We start from the raw sequence: 25,641 nt of genomic DNA, 5'->3' as shown, positions 1-25,641 counted from the left end.
TTGACAAATGCTATCATTTCGAAGCAGAATCCAAAGAAAACAGCAAAACATCTGACTGCTAGCTAGTATCTCAAAACCAACCGCATGTCGATTCATTCGGCGCTGGACCCTACGTCACGAAGGGGTGGTGGCACCCCTAAATGCTATATAGCGACCTGCCACCTACGCCTGCAGACTCATTTCATCTTAAGACCCTGCCGTTGGCGTTGGCGACGAGTTTGTTTTTTTTCTCTCTGTTCGGATTCGTTCTGCTCTACATAGTCGTAGTAGGCCCGGTTCGAAGTTCGTAAAACCGTGGACGCGTACGGGTGTGTGTGTGTTTTTTTTTTTTACTATTGGCGTGGGTGCGCATCGCGAATTATCCACGCACCCATTAGTGAGTGATTAACGGATTTTTTCATCAAAGTTGAACCAGAAGACCTCATCGCCCTCAGAATCAACCAACCAAGCAGTCAGCCACGCACAGGCACGATGGGATCTGTATCTCATCAGAAGGTGAGCCCTAATTGGCTTTTAATGAATGAGTGTAATTAGTGTGTCGGTTTACTGAGGATCGCAGTGTGCGGTGATGTTTTGTTTTTCAAACTGTCAAATGGTGAAACAAATTCGAACGTTATCAATCAGCTTTTCTAAAAAAACAAACTTAGTGTGTGATTCGAGAATTACTCGTGGCTTGTGTCAAATTTGATTGGTTGAATAGCTTATTGAGAAAAAACGAACAGAAGAATAAAACCAAATAGGAACATGGATGGATAAGAGTGTGATAAGTGAAGAAACAATTGCAGAACACCTCTGCGCTTCGGAGTCTGAGCGATGCCGGGTTGCTAAATTGGTGGATGGTTAACTTATGAACTACCGACCCAGCCCGAGGTCCATGTGAACTGAACTACATTTGAAAAGCCGCGCGGTGTTTCGTTTTTTGCCTTCTGTTTTTATTTTATTCAACCATGTTGCTTCTAATCTAATGCTACTTGAGCATGATACGGATGGCGCGTGTAGTTTAGTGTCGGATGGAGGTCTTCGGAAGGTCTTCGTCGTGTGTAAGCGTGGAGAAAAACGTTTTCGACATATTTGTTTTGGAACTATGCGCTTTTGTTCGAGCTGGTTGATTGCCGAGGGAAAATCTCTTTCAACGGCGGTGGGTGTAGGGTGTAATGCGGCGCGAAAAGACTCATCATCATCTACGTGCTAATTGGTTGCTGATAGTGGCCTCCTCCGACCACCGATGAAGATAGCCGGTGCTGGTGGGCCTCGTGGCAGCAATGAATGAGTAATGTGCAGAGCCGAGTGTGGAAACGGACTTTCGGTGGTTGGAATTCGAAGCGTGTTTCGAAATGGATTGCCACTGTCGAAACGGCGGTGGGTTATGTGGAGCGGAAAGCTGGTGAGAGATCTCAGGATGTCGAAAATCTCCGTGGAAATATGATCTGAGTCGGTGAAGATGTTTCTAAAACTGATAACCCGAGTTAACAGTTTATTCTCGAAAAATGAGGGATAGTGGAAGAATAGTACCTATAAGGGAGTCACTCAACCCACTGATGTTTCCTTTCATCCAACTATGTTTTCCATGCTGATATTCAGCCCTTGAATATCTTAGGTTAAGTTAGTGGAATAAACCCAATGATTATAGTGATCTCGCTAGGCAGAGGACACAGCGTACATGTACGGTGAATAGTTCAATCGATGCGCTTTGAGGTGTAACTGCCTTCCCACTTTCAGGGTAGCTCAATCGGCAGAGCAATTCTGCACGGATTGAAGGAGATGCCCGGAGTCGTTCATTATCGGTATTGTGATCTCAAATCGGTTTTCAATCACTCTGGATGGTTTGAAAGTTGAAATCAAAATTTGGCTTATGCTGTTGCATCAACGTTAAAGACTATAAATTAAATACTTTAAATGCTACTATCTTATCTATGCCTAAAATGCGCAAACTATGCAAGAATCTTTAGATAGAAGAACGAGTTTCAACAGAACAACATTTGGGGATGAATTTTTAAAATAATAGCAGAGAACACTTCAGATTTAAGATGTACAAAGTTGGGAATCGATCCACCAGTACCCTGACTTTGCATCGCTTTGATTTCAAGCCAAATGAATACAAACAATATTTATCAAGTAAAATACATCGAACGACTAGTTTTTTTATACTTTCGATTTTCTTCAAAATGAATGAAGAACAAGACCGAGAGTAAATTGGAACGCATCGTACACTTAACGGAAAGACAGCGACAAATTACAAAGCGTAATTTGAATGGGGATGAATTTTTTTGACTCGCTTTAGTACAGGCTTCGTGTCATAAATCATAACTAGTGATGTCGCAATGAGCCGCGGGGTACTTTGAATGAACGTTGCCAAATCACAATTAATTCTTGTATATTTAAAGCTAAGGTGTAATTTTCTGCGAAAATGTACAAAAATATTAACGCCGAGAAAGAAGAATTGTATAATTCTTTTAAAGCCAGAATAATTCTACAATGATTCTTTGTATTAATCGACGTCTTTGTCTACCAAGGTTCGTGCTCTACTCGATACATGATCAATTTTAACTATGAAAATAAACTGCAAAGGAAAAAAAAGGCGGGTGGGTAATGTCAGAGACATAAACAGGATGTTGTGAATACGAAATAAACTGGCACGGTTCCTTCACACTTCCGATTACCAGTTATTTGATCGATTTTGAGAATTACGCAAGCTTTCCTAATGATAATAATAATAATAATAATAATAATAATAATAATAATAATAATAATAATAATAATAATAATAATAATAATAATAATAATAATAATAATAATAATAATAATAATAATAATAATAATAATAATAATAATAATAATAATAATAATAATATTAATAATAATATTAATAATAATAATAATAATAATAATAATAAAAGCTCTGGCACGAATTCAAAATATAGGAAAATCAACAATGATAATAACAGTAACATCTTATAATTGTTAGTATTTTTAATATTTCATTATTATTATAACTCTTGAAAAACAAACAACATCAGAAGTATGTTCAATATAAGTAAACGAACCGTTATAATCAATAACTATATTAAAAAGTATGCCAGACAGGATAGAAAAATTTAGCATAAACATACCATGTCGGCTTACAATCAAAATCGGATCTTGACTCCGGCTCGCTTCAAACAATTTTTAAACAAATGTGGATTATCAGCGGTTTTAAGAAATTCTTTCCTTTCGCAACAGTTAAATCTGTATTTTTCAGAAAATAAAAAATACACATTAATCTGTACATTTGGCAGCCCTGTTTCGCACGGCATATTTCCAAACGACACCCATACTAGTATAAAGATGTGTTCCACATCAATACTTTCATTTTCGCATTGCATGAGTCGTAATTGAATGTGTTAGTGACGGTGTAAATTTTGACTACTTTCATTTTGATGAATCTGATGTTTTTGGTACGAAATAGAGAAATTTCAATTAATTCCTAATGATATGCTGTAGCACTGAAAAGTGCTTTGAATTGTCACGAGCAACAAGATCTGCATTTAGATACGATATGGTTCTTGGCTTGTACTCTGATGACTTCAGCTGGCAGGCTTCTGTGAAGTTTTCGATGTTGCTCCCACAACCTAACTGAGCAGCGCTCCCATAACGACTGATGACTTCAGCTAGCACACTTCTGGTGTAGTAACGCTGTGTGCTCGGGCCCGATGTTACTTTTACTTACTACAAAAAGTGAAATATTCAGCTTTCATATCGCTGGAACACGTTCTGTTTGGCTGGTGCTGAAATGGGTCAAATCGGACAGGGGTTTTCAATAGTGTACTATTGAAAAACTTCAAAAAATTTAATTTTGAATTATTTAAGATTATGTCACACAACTGAAAATTTTATCATAAAATTGTGATCATATTTCCGATGGCATGTAGCAAAAATTATGTTGATTTGAGATTTGTAAATTTTGAAAAGGCGCCCCATAGTAAAATAAGCCGTATTCACGACAAAAAAATTGTCTACTCAAAAAATTTGGTCGTCTTTAATAGATGTATAATTGTTGATGTTTTTAATTATCAATCAAATGGTTCTTGTCGTTAGAGAATATTACTTGTAGAATTCGTTGCTGCCCTCGTTCCATCAGACGATTCTTCCATTCGTTCTAATGGTTGATGTCGAAATGCTATCAACTTCAATACAACAGAAAGCGAAAAGGTCCGTGACTTGTTATGCCCCTCTGAAAACCAACATATCTTATTAAAAAAAACAGTGCGATTTGACACTAGTTCGGACTAAATATGCTCATAAAAAGTTACTCAAAATGAGAAAGATTTGACTCTGCAGAAAAAGTGGAACAAATCTAATTTCTAGTCACTCCTTAGTAGGGTAACAGAGGTATTTTGGCCACTTCATATATTTTGGCCCACCTAACAAACTATATGGATTCAATCGATCTTAGGTAATCCATGTTGCATCAGTTTGAAGCTAATCACATTAAATTACCTATTGCGGAAGGATTTTTCAAAGATATTCAAACATTTGGTGGATATTTTTACAAAGTGGGCCAAAATAAAATCGATCCTAAAGCGGGCCAAAATACCTCAGTTACCCTATCTGTAACTCTAGTTCTTCTTGAGGTTTGTGTATAATTTACTCGTTTACTAATGTCGTTTTCGCTTGAGAAAACTGAAACTGACCCAGGATAGTTTCATCATACAAACACTTTTCACGAAACTGTGTTGGGTTCGCACTTAGCAACGGGGGTTCGAGCAAACCTAATATAAAAAGCAGGTTCGAAACTGACTCGATTTTCAGTTCAACAACGTTGAAACTAGGTTTGAAACTGACTTCAAACAAACGGATTGACAACAGTTAGGGTGGAAACTGGATTAGGTTTGGCATCAAGCGAAAACGACATAAGTAATGTTTTTTTTTGTACACAAGCCAAAATTGAGAAATTATCACTCAAATTTTGCGTGAAAATTGCTCTATTGATGAGTATATAATTCAGCCTACTATGTTTATTTATTATTTCGTTCGTTTAGTTTTTGCGCACCTCCACTTCCCTTTCGTTGAAAGGGAAGTGGAGGTGCGCCCGTCACTAGCGATGTCGGATTTTTCGAATTACTCGATAACTTAAACCATTTAATTATACTCAATTATCTGGGTTATTAATCGATTACTCGATTAATTATTCGATTATTGTTATTGAATTTTTCAAATTATTCGATTAGCTTAATAATCGAATATTAGTTTCAAACTAATCGATTAAATACTACTCGATTATTTGAGATATTAATCGATTACTTCGACAGCCTACGTGTTTTACTAAATACCCTTTTTCTAACTCAATTAAAAACGCACATTATTTCTGATTTTCAACACTTCCAAACACATTGGACTCACTGTAAGCTTTCAAATGTCAAGTAAAAAATAACAAAACGAGCAGCGCCACGGAAGAACAGATGTTATTTTTCAGTAAATGTTTTAGCGTCTAACACTAAAATAAACTATGATTTTCATATACAGTATTCAGTTAAGTTGATGTAATGTACTCAATACATTGTTTCGATGTAATAACGTGCAATAATTTTCTGTTTTATAGAAATATTGATAATCTACAATATTTCTATAAACAAAAAATTATTGCATTTTATGTTCAGTACATCTAAATTTTTTTCACATTTATTGATAATCACATTGAGATTGTTACAATTCTTTGTTATGCTGTTTACTCAATTTTTGACGTTTTCATATTGCAATTGAACTTGAGTAACTATTACTCAATCTCTGAGTAACTTTTCATAAGCGTGAAAACAGAAACAGAGAAAACTGCGAGGGAAAGCACATTGAAAATGTATGTTTGACCGAGCGTTGGAAAGTGTGCAGAGACTGATATTTGGGCCGATCACAATTTTTTGGAAAAATGACCTGACATCCTTGTCGACAGCAGGCCATAGTTGTCATTGAATTTTCGTTTTATTAAAGAACAGATACCTTTCCTATTTTTTTACATGTTACACGAATTACGCATTTTCATCTAAACATAACACTTGAAAATTTCAAACTTGACGAATAATCCTTCATGAAGATAAACAATTTTCGATTAGAAAAACGTTCATGAAAGCGAAAATATCTTGTGATTTTACATTTTTTTAAGATGCGCATAAGTGGAGCGTAGAATTTCACTCAAATTTATATTCTAAAACATGTAATATTGTGGGGGTCCGGAAGTTACAAGGCGTGAAGTAAAATAAAAAACAAAAGATCGATACAAACAGCGCGACTTTCAAAACCTGCTTCCGAGATAAACGCGTTTAAAGTTTTTTTTGTCTATAGAATCGAAGGAAAGAATCTATTACTCTAGGGAGCCCGTAGAGTCTAAAATTTTCAAAAAAAAATTATATTGTATTTTTTAATAATTAAACATTAATATTCAAGAATGTTTTGTTAAGTTTTTAAGTAAATCGAAGCAGAAATCTTGGACCTGTGCACCGAGCTCTTACTTCTTCGCAGTATGAGATAAGCAAAGATAAAGGCCCATAACTTGCCTTTATCTTTGCTTATAATCATAGTTTTGTCTCTTGAAATGTTTTAAAGACTGCACCAGAAAGTATGGACGCAACCAAAAACCGCTGCCATTTCGCAATGGTTCATAATCTGTCAATTATTATGGCTGCGTCTTGTTGTTTACACTCTTCTCTAACCACTTGTGCAGTTGTTTATTCGTTTTCATTAGTTTGTTTCGAAATGCGTGGAATTTCAGCAGAACAACGTCGAAAAATTGTGTACAAATGGTGCACAGAACGCGGACTGTCACTGAGAAATATAGCAAAAATGGAAGGAGTAAGTGAAAAAGCCGTGCGAAATGCAATCAGGAAGTTCGGTGAGAATAACACCTTTGAGGATAAACCGGAAACGGGTCGAAAAAAAGGTCCTGCTAACCCTCAGTTGGATAAACGTATACTGAAGGCGTTCGAGCAAAAGAAGGAGGTTTCAGTTCGGGATGTGGCCAAAAAAGTGGGCACTTCGAAGTCAAATGTTCTTCGTGCTAAAGAACGTTTGAATCTTCGAACCTACAAGGAGCATAAACAACCAAAACGTAGTCCGAAACAAGAAGCATCGATCAGGCCGAGGGTTCGAAAGCTGAACAATACGATTCTTGCTGGAAATTTGAACTGCATAATCATGGACGACGAAACCTACGTGAAACTCGATTACAAATCTTTACCGGGACCACAATATTATACGGTGCGAGAAGGGCAAGTGTTAAACCAGTCCGAGACATCAATTGAAGTCGAAAAATTTGGTAAGAAAGCTATGGTCTGGCAAGCAATTTGTAGCTGCGGTAAGATTTCAAAGCCCTTCATCATCACTGCTTCAATGAACAGCGAAATATACATCAAGGAATGTTTACAAAAACGACTTCTACCCATGATTCGAAGCCACAAGGATCCTGTAGTCTTCTGGTAGATCTTGCTTCTTGCCACTACTCGAAATCAACGGTAGAATGGTATACTACCAAAAATATCACTTCGGTCCCAAAAGACATGAATCCACCAAATTGCCCACAACTTCGACCAATTGAGGAATTTTGGGCATTAACGAAGGCACATCTTAGGAAACATGTCTCGGCAGCCGAAACCATTCAACAGTTCGAAAAAGATTGGAAAAAAGTGTCAAAACTTGTCGCCAAGAAGTCTGTACGGAATTTAATGAGGAACGTGCGCAAGAAGGTGCGCCAGCTAGTCTACAATGGCTAAATAGCAAATGTTGAGAATAATATTCTGTTGTTGTAGTCTAATATTATCAGTATATCGAATAAAATTTGAATATCTAACACTTGTGAATTATTTACAGCAAAATCGAGGTGAGTCCATACTTTCTGGGACAGTCTTTAGTTTCGGAGAAATTTTGCTAAAGTTTGCCGATCTGAAATATCAGCAAATACATCCATCAAAAACTGTTAGCTTACGTTTCCGTAACTTAAACCTGTAAAAATATCAACAGAAAAATCAGTAAATAATTATCTTTTTCGTTGTAAATTTCATTGAACTAATACTTAAATAAATGGCAGCATTTTACTCAAATTTCAATCATAGCGATGTAACTAATGAACGCTTGAGTATTTATTGCGTATTACTGCATTTACGGCAAACGATGTTTTACTGAATTAGTTACAGAAAATTATTTTGCTGCTACAAAGTAGGTGTGTACTTACGACGTAATGCGGCGCGAAATCGACAAACGTTAATTGGTGACAGTTGTCAAACCGATTGTCGGTAAAATTAGCATACATTCCGGAATCTCGGTGGAAGCAGTGGATATTATTTACGGATGGTTATAAGAAGCTGCATAATACGGCAATGTTGGATTACAGAATATCGATTTACAGTCAATGTTGCTCATTTTGTTCCATTTTACCTAACACTGCAGCTCAAAATAACTAAAACGAAACCGGATACAATACAATCTAGACCATTTGTAAGCCTACGAAAGGAAACCCATTTTTCTCATTATTCTTTTCTTTTCTACTCCTCACAGATATCAACCCGGTTGATTATCTTTCTGATGATAGCGGTGGGCATCGGCATAAGTCGACATCCAACCAGCGTGCAAGCAGTATCGATTACGACGACGGATGCCGAGCTGGAAACGACACAGACAACGATGGCTGCCGCCGACATGGTGGCCGAAACCGGAGACCAACCGGAAATGGTGAGCGAAAAGTCCGACCTAAGCGAAGCGGAAACGAAGGATCCGAAAAAGCTGGAAATCATCAAGCAGATTAGACGGTACAACAGTGACGGTTCGTATACGGTTGGGTACGAGGCAGAAGATGGGACGTTTAAAATCGAAAGCCGGGATGTCCTGGGGAACATCAAGGGAACCTATGGGTATATCGATGAAAATGGGGACATTCAACGAGTTTCCTATAACGCTCATAACGCCACGGGGATCAAGACTACGATGCCAGCTCCGGTTACCGAAGATATTGTTCACATTCCTCCTAAGTTCAACAGAAGTTATATCGGAGCACCGACAACCCGTAGACCAGCTTCGTATCATTCGAGCACGGCAATGCCCCAGAAAACCAGTGTTATTCAGACCATTCCACGTAAACGACCTCACGTGACTTCTACAACGGAACGACCAATGTCACGTGTTACGGAAACCAGTTCCCCTCATTCCGAACCGACCACTGCCTCTAGTCATAGCTCCAGCTCGATTCACTCATCCAAACCGCTGCTAATAATTCGACCAACTGCTCTGCCATTAATGTCAAAAACAGTCGAACAATTAGCAAGACCGGAAAAGCTAGAAAGTGAACACATCACCAAGATTTACTCCAAATCTTCTTCACTCAGGCAGCGAGAACCGGAGCGAAAGCCTGTTCGGGGTAACTTTCTCCGGAGACAGTTACCGCAGGACTCCGAAGAACAGTACGAAGCGCAACAACAAGTTGTGTACGGCCAATCGGCCGGTGAGGAGATAGCCAACTTATTCGCTGCGACACCACCGGGTCTGAGACCAATTTACACCACAACTCCAGCGCCCCGTATTCCGGCTGCCGTACTTGCAGCTCGTCAACGGGCCGCCCAAATTCAGCAACTGTTGACCAGCGAACGACCGGAAACGACTACAGAGCGAGTGTATGTTAAACAGACCAGAAAACAAGAACCAGCTCCGGTTATGTACGAACCGGCTACGGAACCTTCCTCGGAGAATAGCTATGTAACCGATATGCCACATTCTGCAGCCCAAATTCCGGCAAATTCTAACCGAGAAGTTACGGAAGCTGCTGAAGATGAACGTAGGGTTTATCGACAAAGACCGATTGAATTCAGACCCAGAGAAGGTTACCGATTTGCTCAGGATCGACCGGAAAGATATCGAGTACCTTTGGGAATTGGTCCGCAAGGTAGAGCTTTCCCCGTAGGTGAACAACCTTTCTACAAAGATGCTTCCGGTCGAGGCCCATTGCCAATACAGCCTGAAAATTACCCGATCGACGAAGAGGACAATAGTGTAGCTTATCGACAACAAAGGAGACCACAAGGTCCTCCACCGTACACGCAGACTCAGCAAGAACCTCCCACCGCCAACAACGTCCCCAACGCTCACAGCTATCCACAACAGTCCTACCCGGTTCCATACCCCTACAATCCGTATCGGAATCCTTACCAATCGCCTGTCAGTCCATACTACGACTTTCCGGAAAGACCGCTCACTACCCGAGATTTTGAACGAATTCTCCAACTGCTGATATTCCGTCACCAGCAAATCCAACAGCAACAAGCCTACCGGTTCGGAGGTTACACAAATCCTTACTATGGAGGGCCATCGCTAGCCCCACCATTCATTCCCGGTGGATACGGAGCCGGTGGAGGCTATCCGGCACAAATTCCTCGACCTCCGTTCTACAACGCCGGTTACTATGATCCCCGCTACCAGAATCCTCTGTACAGTCCTTCAACTGGTAACCGCCAATTTTCCGGCCCAGCTTCGGGTGCCAATGGTATTCAGCAATCGGGATCCGACTATCCACAGCAACCGGACAATCAAATTTACCCCCAACGAAGGAGACAACAGTACGCACCACGAATCGATCATGACTACCAAGGTTCGAACGGTGGTGGTGCCCAGCAGCAACTGTCACCGGCGGAACAGATTCCTGCGGAGGTTCGGGAAGATCTGCTCTACCGTATGCTGCTGTTGGCGCTACAACCCGAACCGGCCATCGGTGGTGGGTTCGGCGGAATCGGTGGTGGCGCTGGTGGACTGATCCCGGCTGGTTCCGTACCGAGACCACAGTCAACGCCTGCCGTTCCCGTGTACAGCAAGAAACCGGTGCGGAGTGTGCAAATTCTGGGTGAAGAATAAGTAAGGGTAGGTAAGACTGTTTGACGGGAGCAAACAGACAGACAGACAGACGATGACCGTAGAGTGTAGAAAGTGTTGTAATGTTTGCTTTATTCGACTTGCGTCGATCGACATTTACTACTGTAGATAGCTGTGACTTGTTCCACTGTGTTTCCGTTTAGAGTGTAGCGAGATTGTTAGATATTAGGTGAAAATTTTGATTCCAAAGGTTTGCATTTTTGTTGTTTTGACATTCTGAAGCTATTAGACGATAAGGGCGAGATGTTTTGCAGATGGTACGGTGTAATCTCAGAATTAGTTTTCACAATTGGCCTAATTAATAACTGAAATTGAATGTGATTAATTTCATGTGAATCTAAGAAAAATGGTGGATCGATTTGTTCACCATTTGACTACGGTCCAAGTGGGCGGCGGACAGCCAAGCTATGTACAGTTATTGTATGGAGAGTGACGACAGCTGTCCGTTGAAGGGAAACGAGTTGTCAAATTCAAAATATATTCTGAGATATTACCGAAATTAGACACGTTCTCTCATTGGGTACTCTCAAAAGTTAAATTTCGGTAGTTTCACGAAAATCAAATAGAAGTTGAGTGATGCAGTTCTCGGTTGATTTTTCAAAGAGCATTTTGGGCAAGTGATAGTTGCTCTTTGTTTACTTTCTCTTTCGATTATTGTGACGCGAATTTTTGAAGGTTTCGTAGATTTTACAATTCTATTTGGAAGTTGAAGGTTTAGGGTATCATTTTATACAAATATTTGAGTGGAAAACATGGAAACCGCTTAGTAATTAATAGAATAGTAAGCAGGCAAAAAGAAACTGTCACTTATCCATACGACCCTTTGAAAAATCAACCAGGAATTCAGCTAAATCATCTTTATTAGTACTTTACAGTATTTACTGTCACTTGTCTGTGAACAGCTTTTTTCCCCCTTCCAGAACGATTCTAACTACAATTATTTGAACACTTCTAATACATTTTCCTTAAGTGTAAAAGACAACTTCTATATGTGTTATAGACAGTGAATTCAATCGGAATAAAACAAAAACAAACTTGTGATTTTAACCACCAGCAAAACTAAAACCGAGCGTGAAGTGAATTTAGCATTCAAAGTAGTATCTGTCACGAGAAAGTGACACCCAACATAGTGTCGATGGTGGTGACATCTGCAATTATTCGCCACACTGAATGAGAAAATTTTACACACAGTTTATATGTGAGCCTATATATTTGTTTTCTGTGCTGACGGCTTCTTTCAGAAATTTGTACCGACATTCTGGTCGCATTTCGGCTCTGCTCTGGGAACAATGCTGTTGCCATCATTGTGATTATTGACGGTTGTTTCTTAGCGAATTTTACCAAGCAAGAAGGCAACATTGGTTTCATTTATTTCGATATTTTTTGTTTCTTTCTTCTCGTTATCAAGCTTAGTTTTTGTTCGTATTATTTGCTAAGTTTGAGAGCCCTTGACTTGGCTATACAACTCACATGTATACAATCATCGATAGGATCTCGAATGGAAGCCCAATCTACAATATTATAACAACAGCGAGTAATGAGCTTTATATTTTGTAACTTTTGAAAGAGCCTATCGTACGATATTCGCAAATCGCAATTCAGTGAATATGAATCTATAGTTGGCGAGAAAATGTCACAATTCTGCTCAAACCATTTTAACAATTGCCAGAATTGTTTCCAAGCGCGTTCGATAGCTACCGACATTTAATCATATTTATGCCGACTACCGGAAAACTTGCCAAGCGGGACCCGTCCGCGAAGACACCCGTTCGGGAGAAACGCTGGCAGCCGACTGAGACCTGGAAAGATTCCGGCTGCTGTCAAAACTTTGCAGGCAGAATTGCGTAATTCTTACGACGGACGGCTTTTACAAATTCGTTCTTCTGTTCGACTTCATTTGATATTCGTCAAGCTATCGGTACACGTTCATTCAATGTTACTCTAAAGTGAGAACAATTTCACTTACTTTCGCCAAAAGCTGAACAACTATATCACGCTTGTGAGGAATTCTGGTAACCGTCAGAAGGCTGGCTGCATTCCGGCTGCTGTCAAAATTGTCCTGGCGAAATTACGTCATTATCTCGCCGTATGTGTCTTGTTTATTTCTCTTTTCCTGTTTTTCTTTTTTTATTCGACTTCATTTGATATTCGACAATCCCGCATGTACATACAGAAAAACAAATTTGAGACGAGGTAAATGAGATTAAAATAAGTATGTTTGGTAGTGAGAAGTAATGTTAAAATTTTCCATAATTAGTATATATGAAAAGCAATAACTTATTGCCTTTCGTATGTATTTTTTATTGAAAAAATAAAACCAAGACGCTAATAATGTGAAACCGATTCAACCCGGTTCTGCCAATCTTGTATGGCAAAAATCCGACAGAAACAGAACCGTTAATGACCGCTAGGCGAAATTCTCTGCCAGAAACGGTTGTTGCATTGTTTCCAGAGTTTTGCCAAAAAAAAAATGTTCTGGCAGACATAGCCAGCCGTCTGGGGGAAATCTGCCCGCCGCATACAAGTGGGAACCTGCCCAAAATTCTCGGTTGATTTTTCAATAGGGCGTATAAGCAAGTTACAGTTTCTCTTTAATCACTCTCTCTTTCGATTATTGTGATGTGATTAAAAAGATATTCTTTGATATCACTATTCTGTTTGAAAGTCGAAAGTTTCGGGTATCATTTCATGCAAAGAGTTGAGTGATAAACGTGGGAACCGCTTGGTAATTAATAGAAGAGAAAGTAATCAAAGAGAAGCTGTCACTGGCTTATACGCCCTATTGAAAAATCAACCGAGAATTATCTTCCGACTCATTAATTTATAGAAAAAAAAAGTTTGATTTCATTTATTTATTTTACCTTCGAAAAAATCTATATGACAAAAATGAAATGTAACACAAAAGACAAAACAGCAGAGATGCCAGTTAAAATTTTCAAACAGCTTCAGACAGGGTTGAAAGAGTATGGGAATTCGAAAAAAAGGCTGCTATCTTCTATTTCTGTATCAAAGAATCCAACCTGTGTGATTCTTTTGACATATTTCTTGTATTTCGAGAAATTTTGGACGATTTTTTTTCAATTTACTAGAGTTTGGACAAATGCAGATGGCATAACCTTACACATATGGGTAAAAATTGATTATTCTCATGTTGTCATCAAACCTATGAAAAAAAAAATTATTGATTTGTTTGTTTTTTATTTCGTAGGTTGAATGAAATTAGCAATTATCAGTTCACACACAGATTTGATTTTGGTTATAAGACAAGAGTAAACAGATGAATAGACCAAATTTTGGTCCTAGTTTATCAATTAATCTCTAAATCCAACCATAAAAACTAAAAAAAAATCATATAGGAAAACAGCATCCAACCTCACTTCTTCGAATTTAATATTTCATCTTACGGTTTCTTCATAAATATCAATCGAACATAGCTACTGAATTAATAATTATCGATTTTCGTAACGAATCGTACATGCATGAGAAAAAATATATAAAACCGGCAAGTTTTCCAAATTCTCAAGCAAAATCTGAAAATTTTCTCCATTACTTAGTTCAAAGCTTGCCAATTGAGCAGCACGGTGATAGCAGAAGGGATAGTTGGGTACTTTAACAAAGTATGATACACCGAATTGGGTTAGCGAAATCTGTGAATTTTGATGAATGTCAGCAAAAACAAGTCGAAAAACTAGTGAATGACCACTTCTTCCAAGATTTCCAGCAAAAACTGCTGAAGTTTGCTAGGAATCAACAAAAAGCCTACCTTTATCAGCATTGTCCATTCCCTAATTGAGGAGTAATAAAATGGCGTAAGTTCCCTGACTTTGACTCTGACATTCGTAAAATGAGCGAAAATTCAAAAACATCTATAATGTCACTGTCAATTCGGCTGATCAGAAACGAGCAGTCGAGGAAGAATTCATTACTCAGTCCGTCTGTGAGACAATGAGGGCGATAGCTTTCGAAATCTAGCAAGATTTTATCCGACTACCGGAAGTCTTTCAAAGCGGGATCCCACAGAAAACGTTCCCACTCACATTACCAGTTCGGAATGAATTTCAATTCAAATCCGATTGACGAAAAAAATTTAATAACATTTAAGACGTCAGTATCAATCGTGTGATTGCTCACTCAGAAAACGAACCGTCGAATAAAAATTCCATGATGAAAATTTGGGATTTACCTAAAGTTTGGTTGACTGCCGGAATCCTTATCAAGCGGGTTTCTGTCAGGCGGCTAGACACCGCGGTTAGTGCGAGTAAAAATGGTATTATCGAGTATCGGTATATTTTCCTATTTTTCACAGACACACAATTCGGAACCTTTTCAGAATCAGAGAACCGTCAAATTTCAACTAAAGAAGACAGATACCCGATAGATTTTTGATGAGTAGTTTTTCGCTTGTGAGGAATTCTGGCAACTGACAGAAGCCTGGCTGCATTCCGGCTGCTGCCCAAGTTGCATCATTCTCTCGTTCTTCCTTCGTTATTTAGGCCCAATTTCATTTGGTATTAGTGAATCCTGTATGCGAAAATGAAAACGAGATCTGAGATGAGGTAAATAAGATTGAAATGTGGATATTCTTCCAACCAACCTTCTATGCAGTGAGAAAGTTCACACGGAACATAAATGTCAGGTACAAATTTAAAATATCTTCAGAGAGGGTTGCAACAGTCTGTAAATGTATATCTGTAAATAATGTATGACACACAATTGAATAGTCTGTAAGTTTTGATGAGAGTCTGCGAAAAACTCGATTTTCAAAAGTCTGCAGAAAAATCTAGAACAAGAAATGTCTGCAGCACTTCATAAAAAATCTGCAAATTTGCAGACATTTCTGCAGACCTGGCATCTCTGACACGGAACTGCCCACATTATCGAAATGACGGAATAAGCAATGAATTCTTACTCGATTGCATGATTTTTTAGTGCTCGATCGGTTCAGTGCTAGAATTTTCGCCTGAGTTGGCTGCTCGATCAACCTGATTGACAGTGACATTATGAATGTCATTGAATATTCGCTCATTTTATGAATGTGTTAGTGTGAAATTGAGGCGACTTAAGCCATTTCACTACACTCCAGCTAGAGGAATAGATGATGCTGACTAAGGTAGGCCGTTTTGTTAATTTCCAGCGAATTTCAATAGTTTATGTTGGGATTCTAAGAAGAACTGGTTATTTACTAGTTCTGTATATCCGAAAAACATGAAGATTTAAATTTGTATATTCAGTTATATAATGTTTTCGTTCAAAAATAAACTGAAAATCAGCACGATAACGTGCAAAATTAGGAAAGAAGAAGAAGAAGACGAATTGACAATTCAGTCCGCATCTTCTTACTCAATTCCGAATGATTTCCGAATCAACCGGTTGTAGGCGAACCGGTTCATTCGGAATCGGTTGTTGCACTGGAGTTGGAATTGATTCGGAATCCATTCGGATCTGATAATGTGGGTGGTTCTGTATTTCGAACTGTCAAAAATTACCACGTGTTTTCTCTAGCAGCGAGAAAGTTCACGCGGAACTTATTAGGTTTTGCACGATGACGACACAAATGAACTGCCGATGAATCAAGTTCATCTTTGACAGTTGCCGTGTACTTGTTTTGTTTTGCGACTGCAAGTTAAAAATTGAAAAAATGACGAAAAAATGCCTGTTAAAAACGTATTCCACAGTGAAAATAACTAAAAAGATTGCTCTGTATGTGTTTCCAGCATCCAGGAGCGATATATGTATGAATCTGTTGAGTGTGAGGCAACTTGCAATTTTTACATTCGAACGATGAACTTCTGATGAACTTTTAAACTGTAAACAAGTACACGTCGACTGTCAAAAAAAGTTCATTCTATTCATTTTTGTGAAGTTATATCATGTTCGTGCAAAACCTAATTCTGTACTTTCAAGTTCGATTTCAATGCATGGTTGCCGAATTTATTCGAATCATATTTTCTATTCCTTCTAACTGGGACAGGGAAAGGAATCCAGCAGTATTGTGTAGGTGTTTTGAAAACAGTTTCGAAATTTCATTTTTGACAGCCGTTTGATGCACGCGATCGCCTAGGATCATTTTTAGCAAAATATCTAACACGGAAATTTTTCAACAGGGCTGTTAAGTACAATGTTTAGATTAGAGTGCCTTAAACCAGAGTGACGAAAGCTGTTCATTTGGAATGACAGCTTTGTTCCAAACGAGCAAACGACCTGTCAAATACAATACAAAGCGAACGAAACTGCTAACATTTCGGATTAAACGTTTTGAGTTGTTGCCAGCGTTACGGATGAGATGTCGTCACTCTGGTTATAGGCACTCTAGTTTAGATAAATTGAAATTACTCAAACAAAACACGGTTTGACTAGTTTTGAAATTCCTTTTTTTATCCAAAAAGCAGGTCCGTTAAAAATTGCAGTTTTCCGCGACAAAACAGTTCAAAATCTCTATATTTCTTCGTAACGTCACAGTCATAATAACAAGTCCTCAACCAATTACGTAACATACAAAACTGCCAATAAAGTTTCCCACCCACAAACATGAACCAACCGTCCAACAGTTTCAATTCCGCAACTGTCCAGACTCTTCCCTACCATCAATCGTACCAAAACAAAAGAAAATTGAAAGCATAGCGAATCACCCGGCCAGTCTGCAAAACTCATTGAACCCAACGAACATAAATAAGTGTAGGCAACTGTAATAGCAGTGCTAATCTTCGATTTACGTAGTCCTAGGGAGTTTTGTAAAGATTTTCCGCCCTAAATATGGAACACAACACACCAATGGCAAACAAATGCGAAAATAAACGCTAGATATCGAAATAAATTTCCGACCACGACATCACCTTCGGGCGACTCTCGTCCGACTCGGTGCAAACTGTTGTGGGAAACCTTTAATTAGCATCTGTTCGTTCTGTTATTCCGTTCCGTAATTCACAGACACACACCTTGCGTCGTCGTTGACGTGTTTCGTATTTGCATGACGTTTCTTCGAACAGAGGAGTCCGATCCGTGCAAAAAAAAAACGATCTGGTCGCTTTTCACGCCGACCGATCATTGGTCTCGATGACAGGCCTCCCTTGAGTTGACCAACCTCACACGACTATCAGTAGGCTTTGCAATCACAATTTTTACCAGCTACTCAAACGTCACAATCGGCAAGGCCTACTGCCGGACCACAAAACGAACCTCATTATCGTGTACCTTCTGCCACCCATAAATCGACTCTTTACATGCGTTCAACGAAATTCCACCGAAGCCCAGCCAGATGCAGACTGTTGCTGCTTCTGTTTCTACAACTTAATATTATTGTTGCAGCTTACGTCCCACGTTGGCTCGTTGGCTTCGTCCGCTTTCGGCGCCCTCGAAGGCTGTGGGAGTTTTTCCCATCAGCCACCCAGCAGCGCGCGCACCAACATCGTGGAAACCAATTTCATAATTTTGACGACGGAGGCCACCGGTTGAACATTGTTCTATCGCATTTTCCGCATATGTTGGAATCGAAAAGACACCACAATCTGTCGTTTGGGGTTGGTTGTTTTTGTTTATTTTTTTCACCCCAGCTCTTATCGTTGCTGTCGTTGTTGTCCCGTTGTCGACCGGCGATTTATGCACAGAAAAGTGATTTTTCACCACTCTCTCGATATTTGATGCAACGAGATGCAGTCACCTAGGCACAACGCAACCGAAATGAATAGGACAAGCTTCGACGGTGTGACGGTGGACGCACGGTTTCACATGATTTGAATTTTCCTTGCTCAATCCACACTCTGCGTGCTGCACACAGAGGTGTCATTCCAACAACAACGCGGGACAATAGTTTTGACGCGGAAATCTACACCACGGAGCATGCCATGATTTGATGTCGTATTCAACGTTGCTGTCGTTACTGGACGCGAAGTCGGAGTCAAAAATGACAGACCAAGAAAAATGTGCAACCTGTTTGGGTTTTAGCGGGTGAGTAGCTTTTTAGCGGAGAAAATCAATATAAAATAATGGTATCAATATAAAAATTTGTAATTCATTGAAATATCCGAAGTTCTATCAGCTTACCATATATATTTTAAGCATTTGGTTATTTTCTTTGGTTTGTAAAAAAACGCATATTTTATTTCGATTACCTCACGTTTCGTCTTTGGTTCATCAGTGCCTGAAGCTGTTCAAACTATTTTTGATGAATATTTTATTCATTTTGACGGGTTCATAAATTTCCTTCGTTTTACATTCGATCATTGTCGTTTCGAGCTGAAGATTCGAAGTACCGAACAGTCAAAATAACATTAAACCGACTAAAACATCGCAGCCAAAAACTATGAGTTATATAGTTGAAGCAAATCCACGCTGGCATTGAAAAGTACCTATTATTTGAATAATTATTACTTCATTTTGAGTTGTTTTGAATATTTTTTCCCTTGGCTAATTCCATTGGTATCAAAACATATAAAAATTTCGTCCACATCTTGCCGAGTTGGCCACAAAAATTTATAGATCATGGTTCTGTATCGATTTCCATTCACGGTAACGCGTCGTCCTTCCTCATTTTTAAAGAAATAAAGACCGATGATTACACCAGCCCATAGACCGAACCAAACAGTACATTTATCGGGATGAATCGGTAATTCATAAATAGAGTGTGAATTATCCTTGCTCCAAATAGGCAATTTTGCTTGTTGACGTATCCATTCAACCAAAGATGCACCTCACGAGGAAAGAGAATTTCGCGCTATAAACAGTTTCAATTGAACATTGCTTTTGAAAACAAATTTGGAAGCATTTTTCTTGAGTTACCCTATTTATGAATATTTGCCAAACATTACTGAGTAGAGAAGTCACTTCACACTTTCAGACAAAAAAGTTACTTCAATTGAAAACACAAACCTCCTAAAAAAACACCCGTTACTTTCATGATATGTAATTCTTGATCTCTTAAAATACCCAAATTTATCTCGTCGCAAAACTGTTTTTTCGTATGTAAACGCAGGATTGACGAGTATTAAAGAAAGTCGAACAAAAAAAAACGAATCAGAGCGCCACGTCTGGCGAGAGAATGACGCAATTTCATCTGGGCAATTTTGACATCAGCCGGAATGCAGTCAGGCTTCTGCCAGTTGCCAAAATTCTTCACAAGCGGGAAAGTTTGACGGATGGGAATTTTTTTTCTTTACGCTATTGTGGTTTTCAGAGTGGCATAGAATGCGACGGAATCGCCGCAGAATAACGAAATAATAAGTTAGTTCATTTCAAAGCTTCGCTTAGTTGACCGCCCGTGCGTTTCCCGTGATTGATTAGAAAAAAAATACAAAATGGATTCTCCTCGCCAGAGATGCCAGGTAAAAATTTCGAATATCTGCAGACTGGATGGGAAAAGTCTGTAAATCTGAAAAATAATCTTCAGTCAGCAAGTTATGTCTTGCTGGCAGCAGTTTCTCTATTGGCATATTGTCGCAAAACTGAAATGTAGAGGCGCTGCTTGTTTAGAGATGATACTTTCAGCAAGAGCTGTCGAATCGGTAGGAAAATTTCCAATTTCTCCACCTGTTCAACGATTTCTAATGAAAACGGGCAAATTCATTGGTTCATTGGTCATTGGTTTGATGGTTTGATACCATTTTTTAAATGCCTAGAAATAACAAATAAAGTATCCAAAATAAATAGTACTCGATCGCTATACATTCTAGTACTCGAGAAATTAACATTACACTGGGTTTTGTTTAAAAAAATGTTGATCCGTAAAAACCTAACCTTACCCAATTTTACACATTTCTGAAGATTTTCCATGTTTAATCGTAGTTTACACTAAAAAAAGTAGTAGTAATCACTTTGAAATTGTTTTTCTTCTACTCCGAATGTACTTTTATTGCTGATATCTATTTGTACTTTTGAATAAACGATAAACATGTTGCAAATCACTACTGCCGATATGAAAATTTCCGAAAGAATCCTACTTGTCTTGGTTCCATTTTTCATTGGCAGGTGTCGCTACCGGTAAATCAGCTTTGCGACAATGTGCCAATAAAGTATGATATGCAAAACTGATTTGGCGAGCAAAAAAAAGAGGTTGCGGAAATTTCAAAAGTCTGTAAATTTTACCGCTCGATTTCAAAAGTGTGCAAAAGTCTGCACAACAAAAAATGTCTGCAGCACTACACACGAAATCTGCAAATTTACAGACAAATCTGCAGATCTAGCATATCTGCTCCTCGCAGTCTAAACTACAATTACATCCGTTCTAGTTAAGCACGGTGGCAAAAAAAATATCTGCACGCTTATAAACTTTACACACGCGTTTAACCCGAAGACAAAAAATGATCAAACGTTCCCCGAATAATCGACGGAGTTTAGTCTAACCCGATATTTAGTCAGGAGAAATTTAAAAAGATTTTAAATAAGAAAAAATATCTCTAAGGAACGGTTTCAACAGTATCCTGCTTCTTCTATTCGAATTGCTGTAAGCATCGCAAGATGACACACCATTACTGAAAAAATAAAATAAAATAAACACTCGCGGATGGGTTTACTGTAGACCAATTCTAGATCTTCAGTTTGAATCTTACGATTGAATTGTAAATTTCCACACATTCTAATTAAATCGGATAACACCGACAATGATATGCAGATGACGCTTCGATCGGTTGATGTCATTTAATTTTTGGCGGTAAATTCGCATCGTTGACGTCGTTTAATTTTGAGCGGTGAATTCACAGTTTCCGTCGCTGGAATATTTTTCATTTTCGCGAATGAGAAATGTTCAATAATAACACTTTTTACTAAACAACAGACTTTTGCACGGCTGCACTATCACTCAAAATAACTGTTTCGATCAATTACTTTACTATAAGTTACCTGATACACATTGGAATTAGAATGCCAACTCTCTTTATATAAAGTTAGTTCATTTTAAACTGCATTTACAAGTGTAATTTACTATGAAATTGATTGTCAAGAAATTGCCAGGTACGCACAAGTACAATATTTGTTGTTTTTCATCAAATTATTTGTTGAAACAAACTAATCTACTGAAAAAATCCAAATGTCTAGTTTTTTTTTTGTTTAAAGCAACAATATGTGCTATATTAAACCAAATTTTATTTTGCCACGGTATCGATAAAATAAATTTACAATTCTTGTCGAATAACTTCAAACTTACCTTTGACGGAATAGAATCAACCCTCACAATTACGGTGGGGAAACCGGGATACGGTCCGATACTTACAAGAAGCTCTTCCGATATTCATCGACAAGCTGTAATTGCTTCCACGATCAAGCTTTCCACAATTTGCTCGAACAACGTTTTCAAAGCATGATGAGTAAAATTTGTTGTCAATTTAGAAACTGAGTAAAAGTTATTCAGTTTTCCAAATTAATATTACTCACTTTTTGACATCGCAACTAAATAAACAAAAGTGAGTACACTTGAGCCCACTTGAGAGTTAATGTAAACGAGCGTGTAAGTTTTCCTCGGAGATTTTTTTCAAAGTGAAGTTTCAGTAAAAAATAAACCCAAATAACTTTCCATTCGCCAAACTTTGAAATGGGCCGCAGATTTAGTTAAATTTAACTACTCGAAGGGAAATAATTGCTTGACTGTCAAATTTTAACTAAACGTAATTCGCGAGATGTTCCACTGCCTAAATCGTTAAATAATTGGAAATTACAGTTTGTTTACATGTTCATGCTAATTTAAATACTTGTTATTTGAAATTCAACAAAACCACCGGCAATTTTATCAGCTCATTTATTATTTCCAGTAGTAAAAAGTTAGGAAACCATCTAAAATTACGAAAAGAAATTAGTTTCACATTTCCTTTCCAGCAATTAAAGTATCGCAATGTTTGTTGGCATGAAACACGAGGGCCAAAGCTTACGAACACAAATGGAATAGCAGTCTCGCCCTTTTTAGTTATTTGCATTACTAAGATTAAAATTTCGAAATTTTGAAGCATTTTTCGAAGGAAAGAGAAACTCGATTTTTGTAAGATTACCCCTTCTTTGAAAAACAACTGATTTGTGATCACGAATGAAGCGGATGTTTCTTGTCAATCGAAGTAAGCTTTGGTTGAGGTTTTACCAAATACAAATTATAATACGGAGTACTCCGACAAATTTTCAAGGACACATTTTTCATCTTGCGGTACATTGTCATGATACACTGTCAGAGTGACAATGTACTTTAACGAATTTCCTATAAAACTAGCAACACTGAAGGGTAAGAACAAGTTCACTATAGTTACTGTTTATTATAGTGAAAAATATGTAAACACAAGCGAAGTCAGAAGAACTATAATCTTAACCGAGGTATTGTAAAACTGGAGAGATGAAGGTAAAAGAATCGCGCGCAGCTTATATATATTATTTGTTTATGAGCTTGTATATTTGCAGACGGAGTTGAGTGTTATTTACTGAATTCCTGTTCCTGCAGTTTGATATTTTGTAAAGCATCGTCATGATTCCTTATGATGGAATTTGAACTGGTCCATGAAAATACGAAAAGCCCACTTCCCTAATAGAACAGCATCTATAAATTCTGTATACTGAAATACATAATACTAAATTTAAGAAGAATAGAAATATGAATATCATTACCATTTCGAAAGCTTCTCGGTTTATTAGCCGGCGATATTTAGACTGATTGTTGCAGTTTAATACAGCAACGATAAACAAACAAGTTTGTTTTGCACCGTAGCAAAACTACTAGCAACTAGCATAAAGCGTTGCCAGAAACGATCTCCTTTCACATTTTCATACTATCGCAACGAAAGGGAGATATTTGCTAGGCTTACTTGTTCATGCTGTGAACCAAACATTGGCGATTCCTTTATATGGGCCTTAGGGGTATTATTATTTGTATTTGGTTTTACTATATTACAATTGTCATATTATTCATTATTATTTGATATGTTGTGCCAATTTTCAGTCAAATTAGATGGCTTCATACGAAATTTACACAAAAAAAATTTTTTAATCAATTTCTAGGGCTTGTGCATTGAACTGCTTTCGATTTTTGAATTTGTTCCCGTGGTTATATTTCGAACCTGCTATTCCAACTTTTGCCACCGGCAGTGTACCCTATTATCAAATGCTTGAAATAAGGACGGACGATTCATTCATTTTCATCCTAAAGATAGGCAAGGCACAGCCTCTAGGTCAGTTAATGTCGAGCCATATCTAGATCAGCCATCGAAGACCGTGCGTCAATATTTCTGTGCGCAGCGCTACCAACCATTCACGAAATGGTGCACAAAGAAAAATGCAACTGTAAACAAAAACCAGTTTCTTTCGAGAACTGCATGTTTTGCGTCTTTATTTTGCTCTTCTCAATCTTTCCCACTCTCTGTCTCTCTCTCTCTGGCTCTTTTAAGTTAATAATGTTTTAAAATTGACGCTTGGCTCAGTGCATTAGGATGACCACTGCGGTGGTGGCCAATTCAATGAATTTAATGTAGTCAGCATTGGAGACAATAATTATTGTTCAATAGAATATTTAGTCAAGTATTTGAAACCTCGTGGAACAATTTGGTCCGGAAAATCATCTGTCAAAGATCGCTACGATCCTTTGCAAACCTCATTCAAAATCCCTTTTCCGAAAAACAAATCCATCAAATTTTGAGCCACTCTAAGCACCATTCAACGAAAGAGCACGTTTTTACTCGAAAATCCATTAGCGGCCCTTACACGATCATTAAAAGTGTCATTACTAAAAAGTAATGACACTTTTAATGATCGTGTAAGGTCTGCGAGTTCAGTAATGACACGAGTAATGATGGAATTCCGGATTTTCCATCATTACCAACATTATTTCTTCTTCTTATTTTTTTGTGGAAGTGCTGAATATCGTCATTTGTATTCAGAGATGCCAGATATTTTCATAGAAAATCTGTATTCTTTGTATAAAATATCTGTAATAATCTGTATTCAGTAATAAAATGAAATTCTTACAACAAAATGATGATAAAAGATGTTATTCCAATAGATTGTCAGTCAATTCAACGACGAAGTTTCATAGTTTTTTTTATCCACAATTGAATTGCAATTCCATATATTTATCTAGTTTGAAATTGATGACTTTATAATTTGACATGGAATTTCAACGCCCAATATGCAACGTCAAGTCGGTTCAGTACAGAGTACATATTGGTTGAGGAAAAAGGTACAGAGCGTGTTGGTAGTGAGACCTTTTTTTTGTTCACCAAATTGATTTTGATCTGCTATTATGGTACGGGCAACTGGCACAGATTTTCACAGACATGTTTTTGGCTTGATCAAAGATTTTTGTAAAAATGACCTGGCATCCCTGCTCTTCAGAACTGCACGTGAAAAAAAAATCTGGAAATGACCAACCTTAACGTTTCAATGGCAAATAAAATTTATTTTCAGCTAAACGAAGATAAAGAATATTGCTAATATTCTTTAATTGCTGAGGGAAAGTTATTCTGGTTACAAGCCCCGTGCTGGAATAGTTACAAATACTCATCATTAATAATGAACGTGTAAGGCTAAAACGTAATGATGTACAGTAATGCAGTAATGACGAGCGTTTGAGCAGAAGTGTCATTACTTAGTAATGACACTTTTAATGATCGTGTAAGGGCCGCTATTCAATCGCATCCAAGGAGGCTTGGTACGAAGCGAAGTGACAAGACAACAACAAAAAAAAACATTCCTCTCTTCCTTCGCTCTTCTCTCTCTTACTGGACACGATCAGCTCAGCACACCACCAAAGACGCAAGAGAGTTAAGTCTGCTTTTTTGAAAACTGCACGGTCAAACGGTCGGATGGCTT

General features: G+C 38.0%; 1 protein-coding gene across 1 annotated transcript; it reads left to right on the top strand.

Annotated features, from left to right (window-relative positions):
- The first annotated feature begins 471 nt into the window (after positions 1–471).
- Positions 472–10,857, top strand: LOC131426025 (uncharacterized). Its single transcript, XM_058588426.1, has 2 exons — positions 472–495; positions 8,518–10,857. Exons 1-2 carry the CDS (start codon positions 472–474, stop codon positions 10,855–10,857), a joined length of 2,364 nt encoding a protein of 787 aa, XP_058444409.1.
- Positions 10,858–25,641: the final 14,784 nt, after the last annotated feature.

The sequence above is a fragment of the Malaya genurostris genome, chromosome 1, assembly GCF_030247185.1.
Source record: "Malaya genurostris strain Urasoe2022 chromosome 1, Malgen_1.1, whole genome shotgun sequence".
NCBI lineage: Eukaryota > Metazoa > Arthropoda > Insecta > Diptera > Culicidae > Malaya > Malaya genurostris.
This window is presented reverse-complemented; position numbering and strand designations above follow the sequence as displayed.